This window comes from Oenanthe melanoleuca, chromosome 5 (genome assembly GCF_029582105.1).
Source record: "Oenanthe melanoleuca isolate GR-GAL-2019-014 chromosome 5, OMel1.0, whole genome shotgun sequence".
NCBI lineage: Eukaryota > Metazoa > Chordata > Aves > Passeriformes > Muscicapidae > Oenanthe > Oenanthe melanoleuca.
Window position 1 is genome coordinate 31,814,867 of NC_079339.1, and position 19,022 is coordinate 31,833,888.

The following is a 19,022-nucleotide window of genomic DNA, read 5'->3' on the forward strand; positions in this document are numbered from 1 at the left end:
CTAATGTGACTCGACGGTAATCAATGAGAGGGGTTGTTGTGCCACTGAAGTAGCATAAGGCAAAGAACATTTTTAGCACTTGTAAAGGTCATTTTGCTTAAAAAGAAGGCAAGCATTTTCATTGTGTGTTTATTTTAGGTACCTTAAACCAAATGCTCAGAAAAAGAGGCACTCAGAATAACTGGGTACTTTTAAAACATGCTTCTATTATGACTGACAAAAAGATGAGAGTATTTAACCAGGTACTTCTATTACAGGGGGAAAAACATGCTGGGGTTTTTCCCTTTTGTGGGGTAGAAATTTTTTTTTAAAGTAACCAAATGTAGCTGCTCAGTAATCTAATAAGAAAGTGATTTCAGCTGGAATTTGTTTTGATGGTTAAGACAAAAGTTCATAAGTTGGTTAATGGAAAGTGAACAGGATGATCTTTATATGTTCATAAATGCAAACAGTTTAAGATCAGAAGGACACCATTAGAGTCTTCAGCCTGAGCTATTTTCTCTTCAATTTAACTCAAATTATCTCTGCACTACGCAGACTTGAGTTTGGCTGAAGGGTTTGTTTCTTTTTTTTTAAAAAAAAAGGCATCCCACCTCAATTTTTCTGAAAACCATTGACTCCTGAAGTGTTAATCATTACACTGTGTATTAGTAAAGCATGTGTGGAAAGCAGAATCAGTAATTCACAATGCTGAGTTTATATAAAACCAACAATCCTCCCGTGCTGCTCCCCCCCTCAACTATGCAAACCTAGCACCATAACCTAGGGGATGAACATAAGAGAACACAAGACTGGTGTTATTTGCACCCTTCTGATAGCTAAGCTTTTTGTGGAGGGTCTGCTGTGGAATTTCAAAGACAATAAGCAAACTTGCACCAGACAAATAAAGTTGCATTCCTTTACATTTTAGATGTGAGACATAAAACAGATACAGTGCTGTTCAATCCTTTATCAAGGTGACACAACCCCAGAAAGCTTTGATGCTGTCTACTGCAAATCTCATGAGATTTTGAGTAGGAAACAAAATCTGATTAGTTTGTTTGACTTGCCATTCTAACTACATATATTCAGAAAAGATTTCTGTAAGATTCTCTTCCCCTCTCTTTATTGTGTGGTTTGCTTTGTTTGCTTGAATTTAAAACTGCCATTATGTGAAAGTGTTGCAAGTATAAATAATTTAGAAGATAACTCTGTGGGGATACTAATAATAAGCCCCTGCTTTTTCTAATAGCTACTCATTATGGTTCTGAGAACTAGTATTCAAGTTACACAACATCACCGTGTCACAGACATTGCGGATGTTGACAATAAAATAATTTTGACATCTTTTTAATTAAGTGTATTTTCCTTCTTTAAAATGCCCCTTTTGTTTGCAACTGATTTAAATTCTCTAAAAATACCCAAAGGCTTCTTGAGCACAGAGATTGATGGACAGACAGATACATCCATCTGGTTTTATCTATCTTAAGTGTGTGGATGTAATACTTTTCCCCAATAAGAAGCCACAATGATACAATTATCTATCAATGAACAATTACTTCTAAGGTAAATCTAATCAGTTAATAGAAGTTAAGAAAGACAAATGTACAACAGTAATAAGTGGCTCAAACTCACAGTCCTACTCTGTTCACTCTCATTTAAAGAAAACAAAAAGCTTTTAATTGGACTTCTCTTACTTTTACCCCATCATTTTATAAATTACTTTGCCTACCCTTCACAGCAAAATAGTAATTTTATGTAGGCCAACATCAAGCTCAGGTTTTATGCACTTGGTATGCACTTGGTGGTAATGATAGTGTAGATGCCCTTTCAGACTTAAGTCCAACTGCTGAGTCTTTTTTCTTATTTTCAGATTTTTTATATGGTCTCCAGTAAATGACTAGGTAACATCAGTTAGTCTGAATAATTGTTGCGTAGAGAAATCAATCTACTTATCACCTTAACCTCATCCTGGGATCTTTTGAAAAGTCATGGGGCAGGCAGGCACTGTTCAATAAGCTCTTGCCTACTTCATGTTCTACACACAGCAAGCAGAGGATTAAACAACTGATGGCCTGTACAGCCCATCCTCTCACACAGATGCACACCGTTTCAGGACTTGGTTCTTTGGACTATATTATGGAGAAAGTTATTGATTACAGATAATCATAAACTCTTCAAAGCTACATTTTGGGTTTGTGGTTTGTTTGGGGGATTTTTTAACAAATATTGCAGAGGTTTATCAGAACCATATTCACATCTTCTGTTCCAAAGTGCAGCTGTGTTGTGATGATTCTCAGGGCGAATTATTTAGATGTTAAAGGATACATAGTCCATTCACACAAAACAGAAAATAATTGGGAGGAAAGTATCACTTTAAAATACTGTGGAAAGCTTCACACTAATGACTATTAGAATTAAAATTACTGATGAGATGGAATAAGCCACAGCTGCAGCTACTGCAGATTTCTTGGCAAACAGGAGTATTGCCTAAATGAAGTTCATGTTTTAATATAATTTTATATATATGGTTTTATAACATGGCAAACAAAATTGACAGTGAACCCAGAGCAACATGACTCTATCAGGCATTCTTAAATATGAGTTTTACTTCTCCTCACACATTTATTCCCACTGTCCCAAACTCACAAGTGTTTCCTAGTGTTCCTATTGTTCCTATTCTCACACCTCCAGTGTTCCAGCCCCCTTTCTATTTCCACTTCAACAAATATGTCTCTTTAGCTTCTGCCTTCGTCTCTTCCCACCCTAACAATTGTAGCCCCCTTCTCCCAGGACTCTAAGTCCCAGTTCTTCATCTCTTTCTTAATGTAAATGCTGGTGCTTCACACACACACCAAAAAAAAATCACCTCCTACTTTAGGCACTTCAGCAACCTTCCTCCCTCCTTTTCTGGATCAACTTCAAAATTGTCTTCTTTAAAAAATGTTGAAACATACTTAAGCATAGATGTCTCTTCCCCACTCCCCCCCCATCCGCCATTCTCCTCTCTTCTCTCTTTGTCTGGTGCTATCCTCCCCTCAGTTCAGCAATCTCAGTTGAAAAATACTTCCTTTCTACCATAGCTCCTATCTAAAGAGCCTTTCTGTATCATTGGCTAGCCATATATTTTCTCCTTTGCCTGTACATACCTCTTAATTTCTCTCCATGGAAACTGGTTTGGGACAGTGTTCGTGAGGAAGATTAATACTGTATGGCATGCTTAAGCAGTTATTATAGGTCTGTGCTATACTGGAAAAAAACAGAGCATGATCTTGGTAGCACTTGGAATAAATTTGGCAGAAGGATTAAATGCAGAATTTTGGTCTGGATGCAAAACATGTCCCAAAAGATTTTCTCTTCCCAGTTTTTATCTTTTGTTACTACACTTGAAAATGAAGTGTGTCCATCTTAGCTGCATATCTTTGCATCAGATTTGTCCTAGCAATCAGGTACATGGAACTGTGAAATTTGTGGCATTTCACATTATTATGTTTTCATATTTGTTCTTTTATAGACCCTAGTTTCTTGAACTAGTTTTTACTGGGAACACATGTTAGCAGGCATCAAAAATCAGGCAGCTAACTGGACCACTCATCTCAGCAAAACTGGTGGTCAGGGAACATACATAAAATACAGCTGGATTTTTCAACTCAGGCTTCTGTCAAAACCCTTTTAGAGTGCTAAATTCTTCTTTTACTATTGACCACTATATTTGTTTTTATTTATTTCACTGACTCAAAGAGCTAATGCACTTCCTGAAACATCTCCGAGAACTCAGGTGAGACACCACAGGCTGTCTTAGGCTAGAATTTACTAAGATTAAAATATATGTGGCATTGCTAGGGTCTGCTAAATTTCATGTGATTTATAAAGACATAAAGCATAGCTTTTATGATTACAATGATGCTAAAAAATTTTGTGGATGATAATATAGTCACATTGGAAAGACTATAACAACTAGCGAAAATCAAGAAAAGGAAATGGAAATTTAGTTCTCCTTTCCTAGTCAATCTGAATGGGTGTCTGCATTTGTAGTTTGTAAGTTTTCTTCAGTTTGGACAATGAATTCAAATAAAAACATTGCTTTCACTCCATTTATAGTTAATTTCTTATCAAACTGATTTTTAAATTCTTATGCTTGAAAATATGATGCTGAACTACTTTGTTTGAAGATGCTGCCTTTGAATTTGGTGCCTTTTTTCCTCTTTTCACTGCCTTTTTTTTTTGTTTGTTTTACATAATATTTCTAGTGACCTTAAATTCTGTGTTTCTTTCAAAGGTTAGTTAAAGATGTTGTAAAACTTGGCTTGAACTTCTCATGAAAGTGTTATTATAATATTGGTTTATGAACCAATTAAGCCACAATAAAAGTTCTGTGTGGCATATTTTATAAAATATTTCTTCATTAATATACATGTATCTTTTAGATATGTATCACATTTGAGTTGCATATGTGTCAAGCACAAACCCTGCAATCTTTAGTTTAAGTTAATGTTTAGCTTTTGCAACCCTTGAATTTTCCAGCATCATCTAGTTGCTATCAAGTCCCAAGAAGCTTAAGAACTTTTTGTCTACACATACTTTTTTCCACTGGTGAGCATGCACAGAACTGCTTAGAATGGAATACAATTGAGAAATCTGGAACTGTAACCCTAGCAGTACCATAAAGTGGGATACTGCTCTGTGCATGGTTATTTTATTATATAAAGGACCTCTGGGACAGAGTATGAGCACAAATACATATACAGTGACAAACAGGCAGTAACCTATTCCTGGTCCTCAGTGACACAACTTTCAACACAAAGTCAGCCTTGCCTCAAGGGCCAAACTTCCCAAGGGCCAAACTCAGCCAAAGTTCTTGTTGTACATCAGCCATACCGAGGTTTACACAAAAGAGTCAAATGGGGTAGAGGGAGTGCTATCCTCAATGGCACATTGGATAGAAAATTCACTTGTTAAATAGAATATGTGTTTGCAGGTCTTCTCTTTTTGATTTAAATCAATGTCTTAACTGCTCCAATTGAGTTGAGTTTCTCAATCAATGGGCTATTGAACATAATGCTCTATCTTTACTCTTCACTATCATGCCTTTCTTGTTCTCCTGATTTCCAGTTCTTTTGTGTATGTAACGACTAGTCACTAGAACAAAATTAATTAAGAACATGGGCTTGGCTATACAGCCTCTTGGTTAAGGCTCCAACTTCAGATGTGTAAAAGTTAAGTGCTGGTTAATTATGGCTGTAAAAGTTGCTTAATTTGGGTGGAACATCTTCAGAACATGAACTGAAAGGGCTTTGTTTACTGTACTGACTCTGTAGGTGATTCAGATATTATTTTAGAATGTGATGGACACATGCTCATGTCTGTGTTCCAAATCAAGCAGGAAAGGGAGGTAAAACTTGATCTCCTTCTTTCCAGATAAACAGTCAAATAATTATGGAGTCAGCTAAAAAGGAGAGATGTTTATCTCTGTTATTATAAGGATGAACAGGCCTGTCCTAAGATGTCTGTCTGTCTAAAAGGATCCATTGGAATCCTGATTGGACATAAGTGTCTAACTCAGAGACAGCATGATTACTGCAGAAAGTAACTGACTGTTACAAAACACAAACACACAGCATAGAAAATGATGGTGGGATGGGATCTTAAAAAGCAGAGATCTACATGCCTAAAGAATATAGGCATTTTCAGTGTTCAGTGACTGCTTTTTTTTTTTTTTTAATGAAAAAAATGTAGTTAGGTATCTAAGTCCACCTTCTGGTGATTCCTGGAACATCTAACAAGAGACAAAATTCCTTGAGAGCATATCAGCTACAATTTAGGCACTAATGTCAACACCCATTTGCTAGTACTGCCTTCTAACTCAGTAATTCACTGAACATTTGGGATTAGCTTTACAGAGCCGATGATGATTTTGATAACAGAACTTGATAATTTTGAAAATTTGCCTCATACATCTGAGTGCTTCACTAGACCAGAATGAAGTGACGAACATTGTTGGATACATCCCTGCCATTATCAGTTTTGTGGGCTCAAATGCAGGTTTATACACATATTCTTAGATGCCTTTACCCCTACACAGTGTAGGAACAATTAGTGAAATTCTGAAAATTAAAACTCAACATCCCATCAGCCAGAACACTCAGAGGTAATACTGAAATCCATCAGCAACCAGTTATTAAAATTATGTAAGATCACACACAGTTTCCAAACTACTCTCATAAAGAAATAAAGGTAAATATTAGATAGTTTATATAGATTGGGTTTCATTTCATGACAAATATCTCGATTGTATGCAAAATATGGGATAGTGGAACACATTACAGTACTATCCAGTTTTGAATGAAGAAATGCATTTCAAGTTTCTTTCTGTGGTAGGATTTAATTTTCACATGAGCTACTTAAGTGCCAATGACTGCATTAAAAAAAATATCACCAGCTAGCCATGCCTTGACAGAAGAAAGAAAAATACATTAAAAAACTCTCTTAAGCTGGGAAAGCCAACAACTGAATCATGGTGCACAGTCTTCTCCAAATGCTCTGCTCTGCTCTGCCCATAAGCCAGCTGAGTACTGAAATCAGGACAACCCAGCCTTTCAAATGTTTTAGAAAGAGTAAACCTTCAAGGTTTCAGTCCTTGCTTGTTCAGAAGACAGAAGCCTGTTCAAAACAGCAGAGAGACAAAAATGTTATAACATTCTCATATACGTCCTCAATCACAGCATATCTGGCCATCTAGGACCCTTGCAGAGCACCAGCAAGCTTTATCACTGACTTGCCAGCTGTACTTTGCAATTATCTCTGGGGAGACAGCAAGGTAGGCTAGGGAGCAACACTGAGCCCTGAAGAGATGAAGGCCAGAAAATATGAGAGCCTGGGATATGCAGTGATAGGCTGAGGAAACGGCCCCACAGAGATTTTCAATTTTTCTATCCCAAACCAGTTTGGCTTACAACTAAGACACAAGCTTCCATGAAACATGCTCATATGGAACAAACCCTCAAAAATGTTTTTAGAACATTTCCCCCTGATTCATGTGGAATACAGAGAACACAAGAAGGGAGGAGACATAGCAGAAGTTTCACCAGTATGACACTGGGAAGATAGGTATATTTACCTCCTCATTTTAGCATACTTAATATGCTTGTCCCACACTTGTTCTGCTACCAGCTCATCAATGTGAAGCATGCATTCCATAACATGGCAGGCTGCAGCCTCATGGTGTTTTGACACTTCTTTAACTATTAAGACATTATACACTCTGGCCTGATGAAGTCTAACCACTAGTATTGTAAAAATTAAAGGGAAAACATTTAACATCTGTATGTACAGAAAGAGAGATTTATATAAGCAGAATCTCCAGTACCCAGACAATGCAAAGAGCAAAACACAAGGGATATCAGCATGTAGATATGACTTACTGAGAGGTTATTAGGTCTATCCAGATAAGAGCTATAACTTGGAAAAGAAGGAGATGTATTTATACATGGTGTATTATTTATGCCCATTACTTCTAATTGCCTAACTAGTTCTCTTTCCTCTCACGTATACTTTAGTACCCACCAACCAGAGAAAGATGTCTACAGCTAAATATCTGCCAATTATTATGGACTTTTGCTTAATATTCTATTGTTCCACTGACAGCACAGTTTTTAATATATCATTTTATACCATCCTGTACATCATCATTTTCCTGCCTCCCTTAGGGCTCTGGCTGTAATAGTTCTTATTTATTTCCACAACCTAACATATATGCAAAAGATCTTGTAGTCATGATGTCGCCCCCACCACCCTCACCTCTTCCCATCTTTGTTTTTGTAATCCCTTTTTGTCTGTTTTTAAAGTTACAGTATAAAGAAATGTGAACACAGCATGCGCATGGACACAAACCAGGGTCAAAGACAGCTTCTACTCTTCAGCAGCGTTATACTGCAGCCTTTTATTGTGCCCTGTAGGTTTGGGGTTTTAGCTAATTAACTCAAAAGCAGATCATAAGGGAAATAAAGGAAAATGCTCTTTCTATACCGATGGGTGAGGCAGGACTTTACCAGCATGTGTAGTAACAGATCACCTCACGGAATCTGCTCAGCACCTTCTAAGAGAAGGAATGGAGTACTGACTCTGGGCTGGCAGCGCTGCAATCTGGTTAGTTGCATCAAATGCTATTTCTTATTGAGTTCTTGTTTTGCCAAATGCTTTTTTTGAGGAGAATCTGCAGCAGTATAAGCTGGAGGTGCTTAAAACTGCATCACTATGTCTGAAACAGAACAGACATCTTTACAATCCTGGTTTTCAAACTTTCAGCAGTGTGTTTCTATAAATATATTTTGGCTGTGTTTTTTTTAAAGTGGGCTCTTTGGATCCAATTTCTTGACATTCCCTGGTTGGCAGGTAGAAAAATACACATTTTTTTCCTTCAGATTTTAGTAACAATGAAAAAGTGTATGCAAGCTTTGTGGTCAAGACAGGACAGTGGGTACAAGAAGTCGTTATCTTAAGGCAAAATTTACTGTTAGGGAAAACAGAACATTCCTTCTGAACTCACGAACTGGTAGTGCATGTGCAGGTTGGTTGTAGATGGTTGCTACAATAAGGCTTCTTTCATACAGGTGTGTTTATGCCCCAGGCTTGCTGGCCACAGTCCATTCCATTTACAGAAGCTGAATTAAACAATAACTACCGCATTGCAAAAAGAAGAAGGAAAAAAAAAGGTGAGCGTCAAAGGAGATGCCTGAAAGCTTTGTTAGGGCCAAGAAAAACCCTGTTGCAGTTGTCAGAGCTTGTTGATGTTGCAGAGAATGGCACTTTTTTTTTTTTTCTGCTGGATTTTGTGGTTCTGCCTTAGGAAAGAAAGTAAAATAGAACGGAAGAACAAAGTCCTACTCTATAAATCAGCAGCTGCTCCTTGCCAGATCAAAGGAGTGACATTTTTGCTCCTGGACTACTTGTCCACTTTAGGTGCTTGACAGACAGCTAACAGCTGGCCTGTTACATAGTACAGGAGAGTTGGGCTACATCTTCTTCAGAGTAGATGACAAGCTAATCAGAGATACCCATAGCACAGGACATGTGAGTGCACCTTGATCTCTTCAAACATACCCACTACATAATTGCTAAACACCTTTATGCATTTTTGGCAAGTTGCTACTTAGGTAGTTTCCACTGAAACGTAAAAGGGAGAATTAGTGCCTTAATCTTATTTGATCAGGGAAGTTAAACAGATGTTAAATTTGTTGACAACTCTCCTTTTCGGTCAATTTAGAATTGATTTTAAAAAATTAATATGCTAAGTATTGGTGTAAAATAGGTGCAAAATACTTGAATGTGATATCAAAATCTACACTTGGCTTGGGGTTTTTTAAAGTTACCTAAAATGAGGTCCCTCAACTCCTCATTGCATTTTCAAGACTGTTGGACTCCTAACTAGTTTTGAAAATAGTATCCTAGGAGTTTAAGATGACAAATCAACATATCTTTAAATGCATGAGTTACTTAAGATTTTAGAGATTTGTTGTCTACCTTTAACAGGAATTTCTAAGTGCTAGCAAATCAAAGTGCATGCCAAATTAGCTAAAACTGTATTTAGCATCTCCACAAGACGTATGTATACAAACATGGAATTTTAATGTCAGTAGTAAAAATTTCAAAGTGATTCCATTTCTAGTTGATTCTCATCTGCAATAAATCATGTACAGGATGAGGTTAAATGCTATGACTTGTGTCTATTGACTTTGCATTTTATCTGTAAGATATGAATAGCTAAGGAAGTATGTCTGTTTTTCTCCTCCCTTCCTTTCAAGTATCTTTAAAAGATCATTTTTACGGTGCGTGGTAAAAAAAAAAAAAAAAAAAAAAAAAAAAAACAAAAAAAAAAAAACATGTAGGAGCAACCTGACGGCACTGTCAAAGGGGGAACACCTCCTCCGGCGTGTGCTCTGTGGTTTCGGGCGGCGGGCTCCTTGTTTCCCGGCGGGAGCCGGGGGATGAGGGCCGGCACTGGCGTTGCGGCTGTTGGCCGGTGAGGCGGGCCGTGCCCACCGGGCAGCGGCGGCTGTGCCGAGCGGGCCCGGCTCCGCGGGGCAGCGGCACCCCCGGCCCGCCGGCGGTGCTCTGGCCCCACCTCATGGCGCCCTGCTGCACAGCGGGAGGCTCCCCTGGGGCCGCAGGGATGGACCTCCAGCCCAGCCCGGCTCTGCGGCCGGCAGCGATCCCTTCCCTGGCGGGCGCTGCTGCCGCCGGCCGCGTGGAGCGGCTGGTGCGGCCTGGCGGGGCTGCGAGGGCCGCGGGGCTGCGGTGCCGGGTCGTGCGGCCTTTCCGCGCCTGCCGGGGAAGGCCCCGGCACAAACCCTGCCCCGGGGCCAAGGCAGGGCTCCCGGTGCTCGCCGAGGCAGCACCAGGGCTTTCCCCGGCACGGCCAAATCGTTCTGCGCGCTCCCAAGGAGCGATCTGGGAACCGGGACTTACGCGTTTAACGAGGCGCATTTTCCTCTGAGGTGAATAGATGCCCGGGTTGCCAATTCTCATGATTTTATTACAAGTTATTTCATGTTAACTGCTGGTCTCAGCTCCAGGAGACAATGGCTATGTGAGAATCTTTTCAAGTAAGTTTCTAGACTTTGTGACTGAGAAGAGCATTTAAAAATGTGGTGCACTGACTGAAAAACTCACAAAGTAAACAGTGGGAAGAGCTCTGTTTAAATTTCTGATTTTTTTAGGACAGTCTCACAGTTACAGGACGAGCAAAGTCATGATTTCCAACAATTGGCAGCTCCAAATGGCACGAGGTATTTTTAGGAGGTCCGACATAAACATAGAAGATGCAGCAGGAGTCTTTGGGATGGTTAGCACCTACCTCAGGCTGCCTCAGGCAGCCAGCTAAGTTGTTCTCTCTCATCCTCTGGAGTCTTCACCGAACGTGGATGGTGACTGAGGTCCTTTGGATCACACCTTTGACAGATGTGAGATGGCTGAATATTCTTTAGAAAGCCGGTGTAAAAAGCCCTTAACCCCCCTTCTCTAACAAGGCTGTCCAAAACTAGGTGAAGCTTTGCCAGCCTGTCCCTCCCGCTTCCTCTCAAAAGCAATCGTGTAACTGTCTCCATTTCTCAATGTTCATGACTTAGGGAAGCCTTATTTAGATGGCTCATTTCCAGGTGACTAACTCAGCTTTTTTAATTTCCTATAAGGAATGCTGCAAATATGAGTTGGTAACTAGGTGTGGCATAGATTCGGTGAAGCGTAAACAAGGGCTTTTTCAACTATTTTTGAACATACACATACTGCCTAAACCTAATTCTGTCAGTCTGGAATACATAGTGGAGGGAGAAGTTGGATAAACTAAGATAAATAGATTTTACTTGCTCAGATAAAAGTTTAGGTGATAGACAAAGACTACTGTAAAAGCAGGGAGTGGATATTGATAAAAGTGTTTCTGCAAATTAGTAACTCTTCTAATGCATTCTTTCAGACTGCTCTGAGCACCTCACAACTTCTAAAATTATTTTTTTCCTGCTTGGGAAAGAAGTAATTTTCTAGGTTACTTAGGAAAATATATTTTGTGACTCTTTCATTGCTTATTTTCCCTTCAAAATTAGAGCATTCTTGGGCAACAAGGGATCAGTGTAGCATATGCACTTGAGCTAAACACTGACATGTTCATAGTCCAAATACTGAAATATCATTTAGGCAAGGATTTATTTCCCCATCCAAGGTGAAAACATTTGGATTACTTTTTAGAATGCATTCTTAGACTCTTACTCAGCAAAAACATTGAAGCAGGTGCTTAGACCCCATTTATTCTTTGAGCCCAGCTCCCATTTATGTAGGTTTAATAAGAGTTGAGCTTCTCATCTATGTTTGGCAGGTTTTTGAAAAATCTTGCAAGACTGTCCCCCTGGGCATTTAAAAATTTTAATTTTTTTTTTTTTTTTTATTCAGATGACAGCGAACAATTCTAACCCCAAATTAGTGTTGCTATTGTTGTTACTTGTATTTTTATTATTTCTGTGACTAACTGTTTGACAATGTTCACTCAGTACCTCTGTCCTTTTAAAGTCTAAGACCAGAAGTGTCTTGGGCTAAAATTGAGTCAAAACTTTCCTTGTCATTAATTCTTTTAAAGAACTGATTGTGAATTCATCGCACAAATTTGTGTGTTTCTCTGGTTTTCACATAAAGAATTGAGAACCTATTTATGCAGTGGCTGGTTTGTTAAATAAATTCAATATTTTAACACCTCGTTTTCTGGGATGGATATTTTAAGTGGAAATCCAGATTGATGACTGACACTGGAGTTTTGCATTGTACATGGTTGCTCCATGTTCATCAGTTTCTCATGAGGAACAGTCTAGACTGCTGGGGCAGGAATGGTTCCATTTGGCACCATTTCATCTCAGAGAAGCTATTAGACATACAGACAAGTGATGGGAGTTAAATATCACTCTCTGAGTTCAGATTAGGCCCCCGGTTGGGAATGAGTTACAGTTTCCTAAACATTCATGTACTTCATCCTCCTGAAACAAGACCTGTTGTGACCCTACATACTTAAAGTGAATTTTCTATTATAGCCATAAAGTAAAGCTGGAGATGTTTCTAATTGTGATTGCTAATCAGTACGGTCACTAACAGTTCATTTCAAGAACTAATCTTAAGCAGATTCAGTTATGGTGTGGTCACAGTGTTTCAAAATAGAAGTACAGTAAGTATAAAAAAGACAATGGAAACAAATTTTTTTGAGTGTGCCAGATTTGAAGAAGCAGATTAAGAGATCACTATTTGCTATTTATTCTCTTTGCACTTTGCAGAAATACGTCTCTATGATTTTATCAGAACATTATTTTATTATAGAATAAAATGTATTATGCAAATTTGAGTTTAATGTCATTTGATATGACTTGAGATAAAATATGATAAATATATAAAGAAGATTAATTACAGGGCTTCCTATAAAGTACAGAATGCATATTTATTTTGGACAAAGAAAACCAAGTCTCGATTTGAAGAGATGTGATTAAATGCATATATTTAGATTATATTGTCATGCTAATTATCAATGGTAGGAACCAATTAGGACTAGTGCTTCCAAATCACCAGACTACATTGCATATTCACTAGTGCACCTTTACTGCTCTACTGGGTTTTGCTGTAAGCAGATAAAAGTGAAATCACCTCTTTTTAAAAAAGTCCATATTGTTGTACATTTTGAGCCAGATCTTGTTCTTTCGTAAACCGTCCAGCAAAAGTAAGCAGAACTATTTGTGTGAGAAAGACAGGCTCTGGCTATAGGAAATAGATGTGGCTACTTTAGCTAGCAATTAGAGAAAAAATACAAGATGCAAAAAACCTTTTGATTCAAGTGGCTATTGTATGAATAAGCAAGGTTAGTAATCTGTCATTTGCAAAATGCTGGGAGTGAGTTTTTTATTGAGCCTGCTATGTCAATGACATGTATTTCTCAACGTTACACACCTCATTTATCATTCTGGAATGAAGACCAAGTACCATATGAATGTAGAGTTTGTGAAGGTATTGCCTCACAGCCCTGGAGGCTGATGACCCCTCTTTATCTACACAGCAGGTAAGGCACAAACAGTGGCAATGTGAGCTCTCTTTGCAGTCCCCTGCCAGTGTGCCTGACTGTTAAGCTGGGGGAACAAAGGAAAGATAGCATATGGATAGCAGATTGTAGGAGCGCTGAAAGAGGACTGAGGAAATCTATGTTGGGTGTGTGGCTCTGCCAAAGATCTCTTGTATGACTTTGGCCTTGTCACTTAATCTCCTTCTGTCTCTGTTCCCCTCCACAAACAGGGAGAAGGCGTCTCTCCTCTCCCTCAGGCTTTGCCTGGAAATCTGTTCAGACTGAGTTGTCTTGGACAGTGTGCTTGTGAAGCATGGGGTGGAGTAAGACTGAGCTTCATTGGGTCCTCTGACTGCTGCTATCATCCAAATAATAGGCATTACTATTAACAGCAGAGTAACAAAGAAGTCCATGTCTTTTTGATAGATTTTACTCATCTTTTCAGGCCATTCAATCTTTGGCCTCTGGGTGGAGGGTAAGCAATTAGTGTCAGGAGCAGAGCTGTGAATTCTTCTTTTATAGGGTTCCAAATAATGCTGAAAACAGTGGCATTGGTGTTCTCTTTTTTCACCTGTCTCTTAATGCGTTTTGAAGACATTTGTGCCTAAATAGCATCAGAGTGTTTTTGCAACACAAACTGAAGTGCTGTGCAAAAGGCTGTATTTTGCTTTACTTTGGCCCTGGATATGGCTCTCCAAGGGATTCAAAAACAGCCCTCAAAAAATGTAAAGGCTAGGGCAGGGATGCTGTGTTCTACGTCTCTATTATGCATTGTGCATATTTATGGAGCACTATAAGGAATAAATAATAATGCACAAACACTGCATTCTATGCCCTTGTCTACCAATTGTGCTGATGCATTACATGATGCTACTACTCCTAGTGAAACTAGGATTCGATTTTAGCTTCACCTGAAATGTATGTCTGTTTTGCACCTGCAATCTTGCAAATATAAATAATTTCAGGTGTCATTTTTCAGACATACCCACCGGTGGGTGTAACGGATGCTGTGTACGAATAAGATTTTTCAGAGAAGCCATAGAAACGGAATTTCAAAATTACCTGGATGCCTAAAGCCTGTTCTACATCTTCCAAGTATACATCAGTGTATCTTCTCTCTATACGAAATTGTTGCTGGTCTAGAGGACATTGCTTGCACCTGCTGTTATGCAGATTTGCAAAAGAAAAATGGAGAAATAATGAAATCAGAAATCAAACTCAAGAGCTATTTTTCACAAGTTTTAACGGGACTAATTGTATCACATTTATTTGTTTGTTTGTTTGTTTATTTTGATAGAAAAACAAAATATGGAGGACTCACTTTTAGGGCTTGAACTCACCTTTCCAAAATAACTAATGAATTTCCTCTAGGTAGAGATTGCAGTGAAAGACTGGCTTTATTCACATCAGCGGGATAAAATAAGGCTACACTCCTCTGGGAGTGAATGGCTGGGCAAGATGAGGTTTTCAACACCCATCCCAAAGGCTTAGTCTGTGGAGACTGTCGAATATGTAAGGCTGGAGCACAGTATCCCAATCTCTGTGCTCAGAGGTGAAGCAGATGTTACCTGAAACCCTTAAGGATGTAGAATTTTCTTAATGCTCTGCCTTGTTGTGCAAGCCCATTGAAAGAACACTTCAGAGGGCACCCATTTCTTACTAATGTAAACTTTCTGAGGAGTATCCAAAGATGTGACCTCTGGGTGAACCTTTAACCTTCCCCTTAATTATTTGTTTGAAGACAGTGTGGAGTTCTCCTGCTGAGAGCCAAGGCCCATAATGCTTCACAGCCCTGTGAGCAGGGGTGTGTGTGCAGGGAAGTGGAGAGGGACATAAATAAGGGGACCACCAGATGTAAATAATAAAAGTGGTTGGGGTTTAAATAAAAAAAAAAAAAAACGAAAGAGCAATTTGGTTTTCCTGAAGAGTGGCCTGATTGAAGAAAAGGGGTTAGTAAGTTGGAAAGTGTGTGCGTGTGTGTGGGGGTGTTTCTGTGATTTTTTACAGGCCTAAATAAGAGTTCATTCCATTCTTTAAAACCTTGCCATCTGTATACACCATTAGAAGCTCATAGGAGAAGAGAAAACAGTCTTATCAGGCTTTCCTGTTAATCTCTATTGGCCTTAACTTTAGCTGATAAAAGGCGTGCTGGATGGAGGAGGTTCAGGTCAGGCTCCATTTGGTCAGCGCAGCAACATTGCTGGAAAGTAACTCAGCAAATAAGTCCTATCGGGGACCTTTGTCTCTGAGGACGGAAACACACTTCAAAATCACAGAACTGGCAGTGATACCTTCACTGTGCCACAGCCAGAAGGGAATAAACAAATATATTGACTGTGTCTGAGTTTTTATTTTAATAGCTGAAGTCATGACTAATTCTGAGGCAGGATGACATTTCTGACAACTGAATGATACTTTTCCTAAAGAATAAAGAATGTCTTTTGGAGGTAAACAGAAAGATGCAAAAGAGCCCTTTAGCGTTACTTGTAGCATTTATGCATCTGTCTAATGAAATTTCCACCACTGTGATTAGAGAAGATGCAATCGAAGGTGCGCCATCGTCCTTTATTATCTGCGAAGGAATTTAACCAGAGGGTGGGAGGGAGTGAGGGAAGCGTGACAAAAGGCCTTGCGGAGTTGATGCTGTATAAAGGCTAGCAATTTACTAAATGAGCAGATGAACTTAGTTTTCAGTTAAATGACTGAAAGACTTTGCTAGGCGTTGGATCGGGCCCAATGGCAATTATTGGAGGCTATTTTGGATGATGGGCATGTTAGTATTTCTGAAGAGGATTAAACGCTAGTATTCGACTTCATTAGCACTCCTTAAGGGTCACCAGGCGAAAGCCTGAGCTGTGAAATAGCACACAAAACCTGCACGAAGGCTCCAAAGTGTTCTCAAACACAAAGAGAAGGGACAAAAACAAGTGTGGCTCCCGAGTGATAGAAAATTGCCCTGTTTTCAAAGATATTTTGTGAATAGGCAAGTTTTGAAATTATTTTAGGGAAATTAATTTAGCTTAGCTTGTGCTGATGTGGATTGCTGCGCATTAAGCTAATAAGAAATATGCAAGCACTTATTTTTGGATTACTAGCAAAATTAAATCCAGGCTCCGCAGCCAACTAACTGCCTTTACCAGTGCTCAAAAGCTTCGGCAACCACCCCAGTTTGAGATAAAAAAAAAGGTTATTTTGGGCCTAATATTAACCACATGTACCTGTGGCTGGGGGTTTCTAACGAGTTGAAAGGTGCCTGAGTAGAGGGCAGGCGGGCGGTCGCCTTGCACGGGGTGTCCCCGCTTGGACACAGAGGTGGCCCCCAGCTGGCACTGACCTCCAAACGACCCTCGCCTTTACAGGCTCCAACTGCAGGAGTTGTAGAAGAGCAGAAGTCTTTCTGGGCCGGCACTTATTGCTGCTGCGCTGGTGATAAAACTTCAGACAGCCTAATTGATGGCTTTGCTGACCTAACGATACCTTGTGAAAGCACGGAGTGGCAAAGCCTGGTCCTCATTTATGGCCAGCTGCAAGGAGAGCTGGATCCCTAAGATGGAAAGGGGGAAAGAAAGTCTCCCAGCCTGTGAACTTTAACCAGGATCTGAGCCACTTAGAAGTTAAAGAAACAATTGTCTTTTAACACAAGTTTTCGGTCGCATTTACTTGTTCAAAGCCTTCTGGCAAATCCAGCTTTAAGCTGGCTAGTAAGATAAGCGTGTTACCAGTTACAATTTCTGAGCACTTAGAGGAAAATCCTTTAAAGTGAAATTATGCTCTTTTAAAAAAGCAACGTGAAGCAAAACACATTTCCACAGCACGCTAAAATCCTGTCAATTTTAAAGCAGAGGTGTTCTCAAAACAGAGAAGCAAGCTGATGAAAGGACTTCTATTCTTTGTATTCTGTTGCAGGTTTATTAATGCCAGAAGAAGAATAGTACAGCCTATGATTGACCAGTCAAATCGAGCAGGCAAGTTCCAAGTAGTATCTGTATTCAAGTCCCACAGGCGCAAATCCTCATCAAGTTATTCTTCAGGAGTCCCATCACCTGGTAAATAAATGCTTCAACCAGGCATTCTGGGAGATTATTTTTTTTTCTTATGTCCCCAGAATTCCGCTGTAGGAAGCAACTTCGCTAATTGGTGCTAATTGGAGATTTCCCACCCTGACTCTACTGAAACTGCTTTTTATTTTCTCTCTGAATTGGTAATTGGGTACAAGTAGTAGTGCCACAAGCAGTTTGTTTGACTGTGAGCTCTTGAATTACTCATTGCTTGTCTGCATCCAATCAGCAGGACAATCTCATTTTCTTGCTACCCACAACTCCTTGGTGTATGCATTGCTTTTACTTCTGGAAGGCGAGCTGTAAAACTCATTGTATCCATTCATTTGCTTTGACTATTCACAATATGCTAGTAATGTGACATGGTACCATACTGCCAGAAAATATTAAAAGATTATTACTTTTGTTTAAGAATGCACCAGATATGCTCCCAGTGAAACATATGATTTTTATAACAATACCTTTTCTACGTTTCTATTAAAGCAGTTAGAATATGTAGCACTTTACACAACAACTGGTACCATGTTAATAATTCCACTTTCTAAAATGCATTTCCTCAGCATACCAGGGAGTTGTGGTTTCCTAACATGAGGTTATGGGATAAAACTGTTCTCCATGTGGTGATGACTGTTGTCACTAACAAGGGCTTTAACTTGATGGTGATTTCGCCTGCTGCTTCACTTTAAAGGTTTTTGAAAAGGTCATTAAACCTTTGGGAAACTCTTCCCATGTAGCATTAAATTTCTTTTTCATTAACAGGTAAAAAGGGGGAAAACACTAACTCAACTAACCATGCAAAACATTAAGCCAAATACAGTGAGCGTATATATTAAGAGACAAAGCCACATCCAGAATTTCCCTACTCATTCTAGAGTAGGTGAGAGTAGTTTTATAAGTTTTATTAAGTTTCATCGTAAATACCCTATGCCACAAATGCCAGATTCACAACTTTGTGTAATTAGAGAGGAACAGAATAGGTACTTACTTCGTTAAGAAAAAACACATAGCACTTCAACGGGCTTCCACTGTTTTGCATTAAAGGTAAGTAGAGAAACAGATCCTAAGCAAGTGAACTGACTTGACAAACTTGTTTATTGGGCCCCCTATAGCATTTTTATTCTATAGTCCTGGTAACATAATCAGCTCATAAAAAGCACAACCTGAGTTTAAAGTGACAGCCAAGATATTGTATATAGCGTTTCAGTGCTGAAGCTGGAACAATTGCTGATTGTTTGGTATGTCTTCTCTTCTTTCTCCTCTGTGTCCACGATTGACTACAATCAGGTTTTCTTCTTGATCCTTCAGTGAGCCAAGGAGCAGCATATAGTCCAGAGGGTCAGCCGATGGGAAGCTTTGTGTTGGATGGTCAGCAGCACATGGGAATCCGGCCTGCAGGTAGAGTCTTTGTC

At 39.3% G+C, this 19,022-nt stretch overlaps 1 protein-coding gene across 7 annotated transcripts in view; it reads left to right on the forward strand.

The window, feature by feature from the left end:
- MEIS2 (Meis homeobox 2) overlaps window positions 1-19,022 on the forward strand; it is a 172,866-nt gene that overhangs the window by 148,792 nt on the left and 5,052 nt on the right. For 4 of the 7 annotated variants that reach the window (XM_056492342.1, XM_056492345.1, XM_056492344.1 and 1 more), the window contains 2 exons: window positions 17,462-17,601; window positions 18,898-19,008. In XM_056492342.1, coding sequence (XP_056348317.1) covers window positions 17,462-17,601; window positions 18,898-19,008 — 251 coding nt within the window. The remainder of the gene's footprint in view (window positions 1-17,461; window positions 17,602-18,897; window positions 19,009-19,022) is intronic. The other 3 variants (XM_056492348.1, XM_056492346.1, XM_056492347.1) reach the window with 3 other exon arrangements.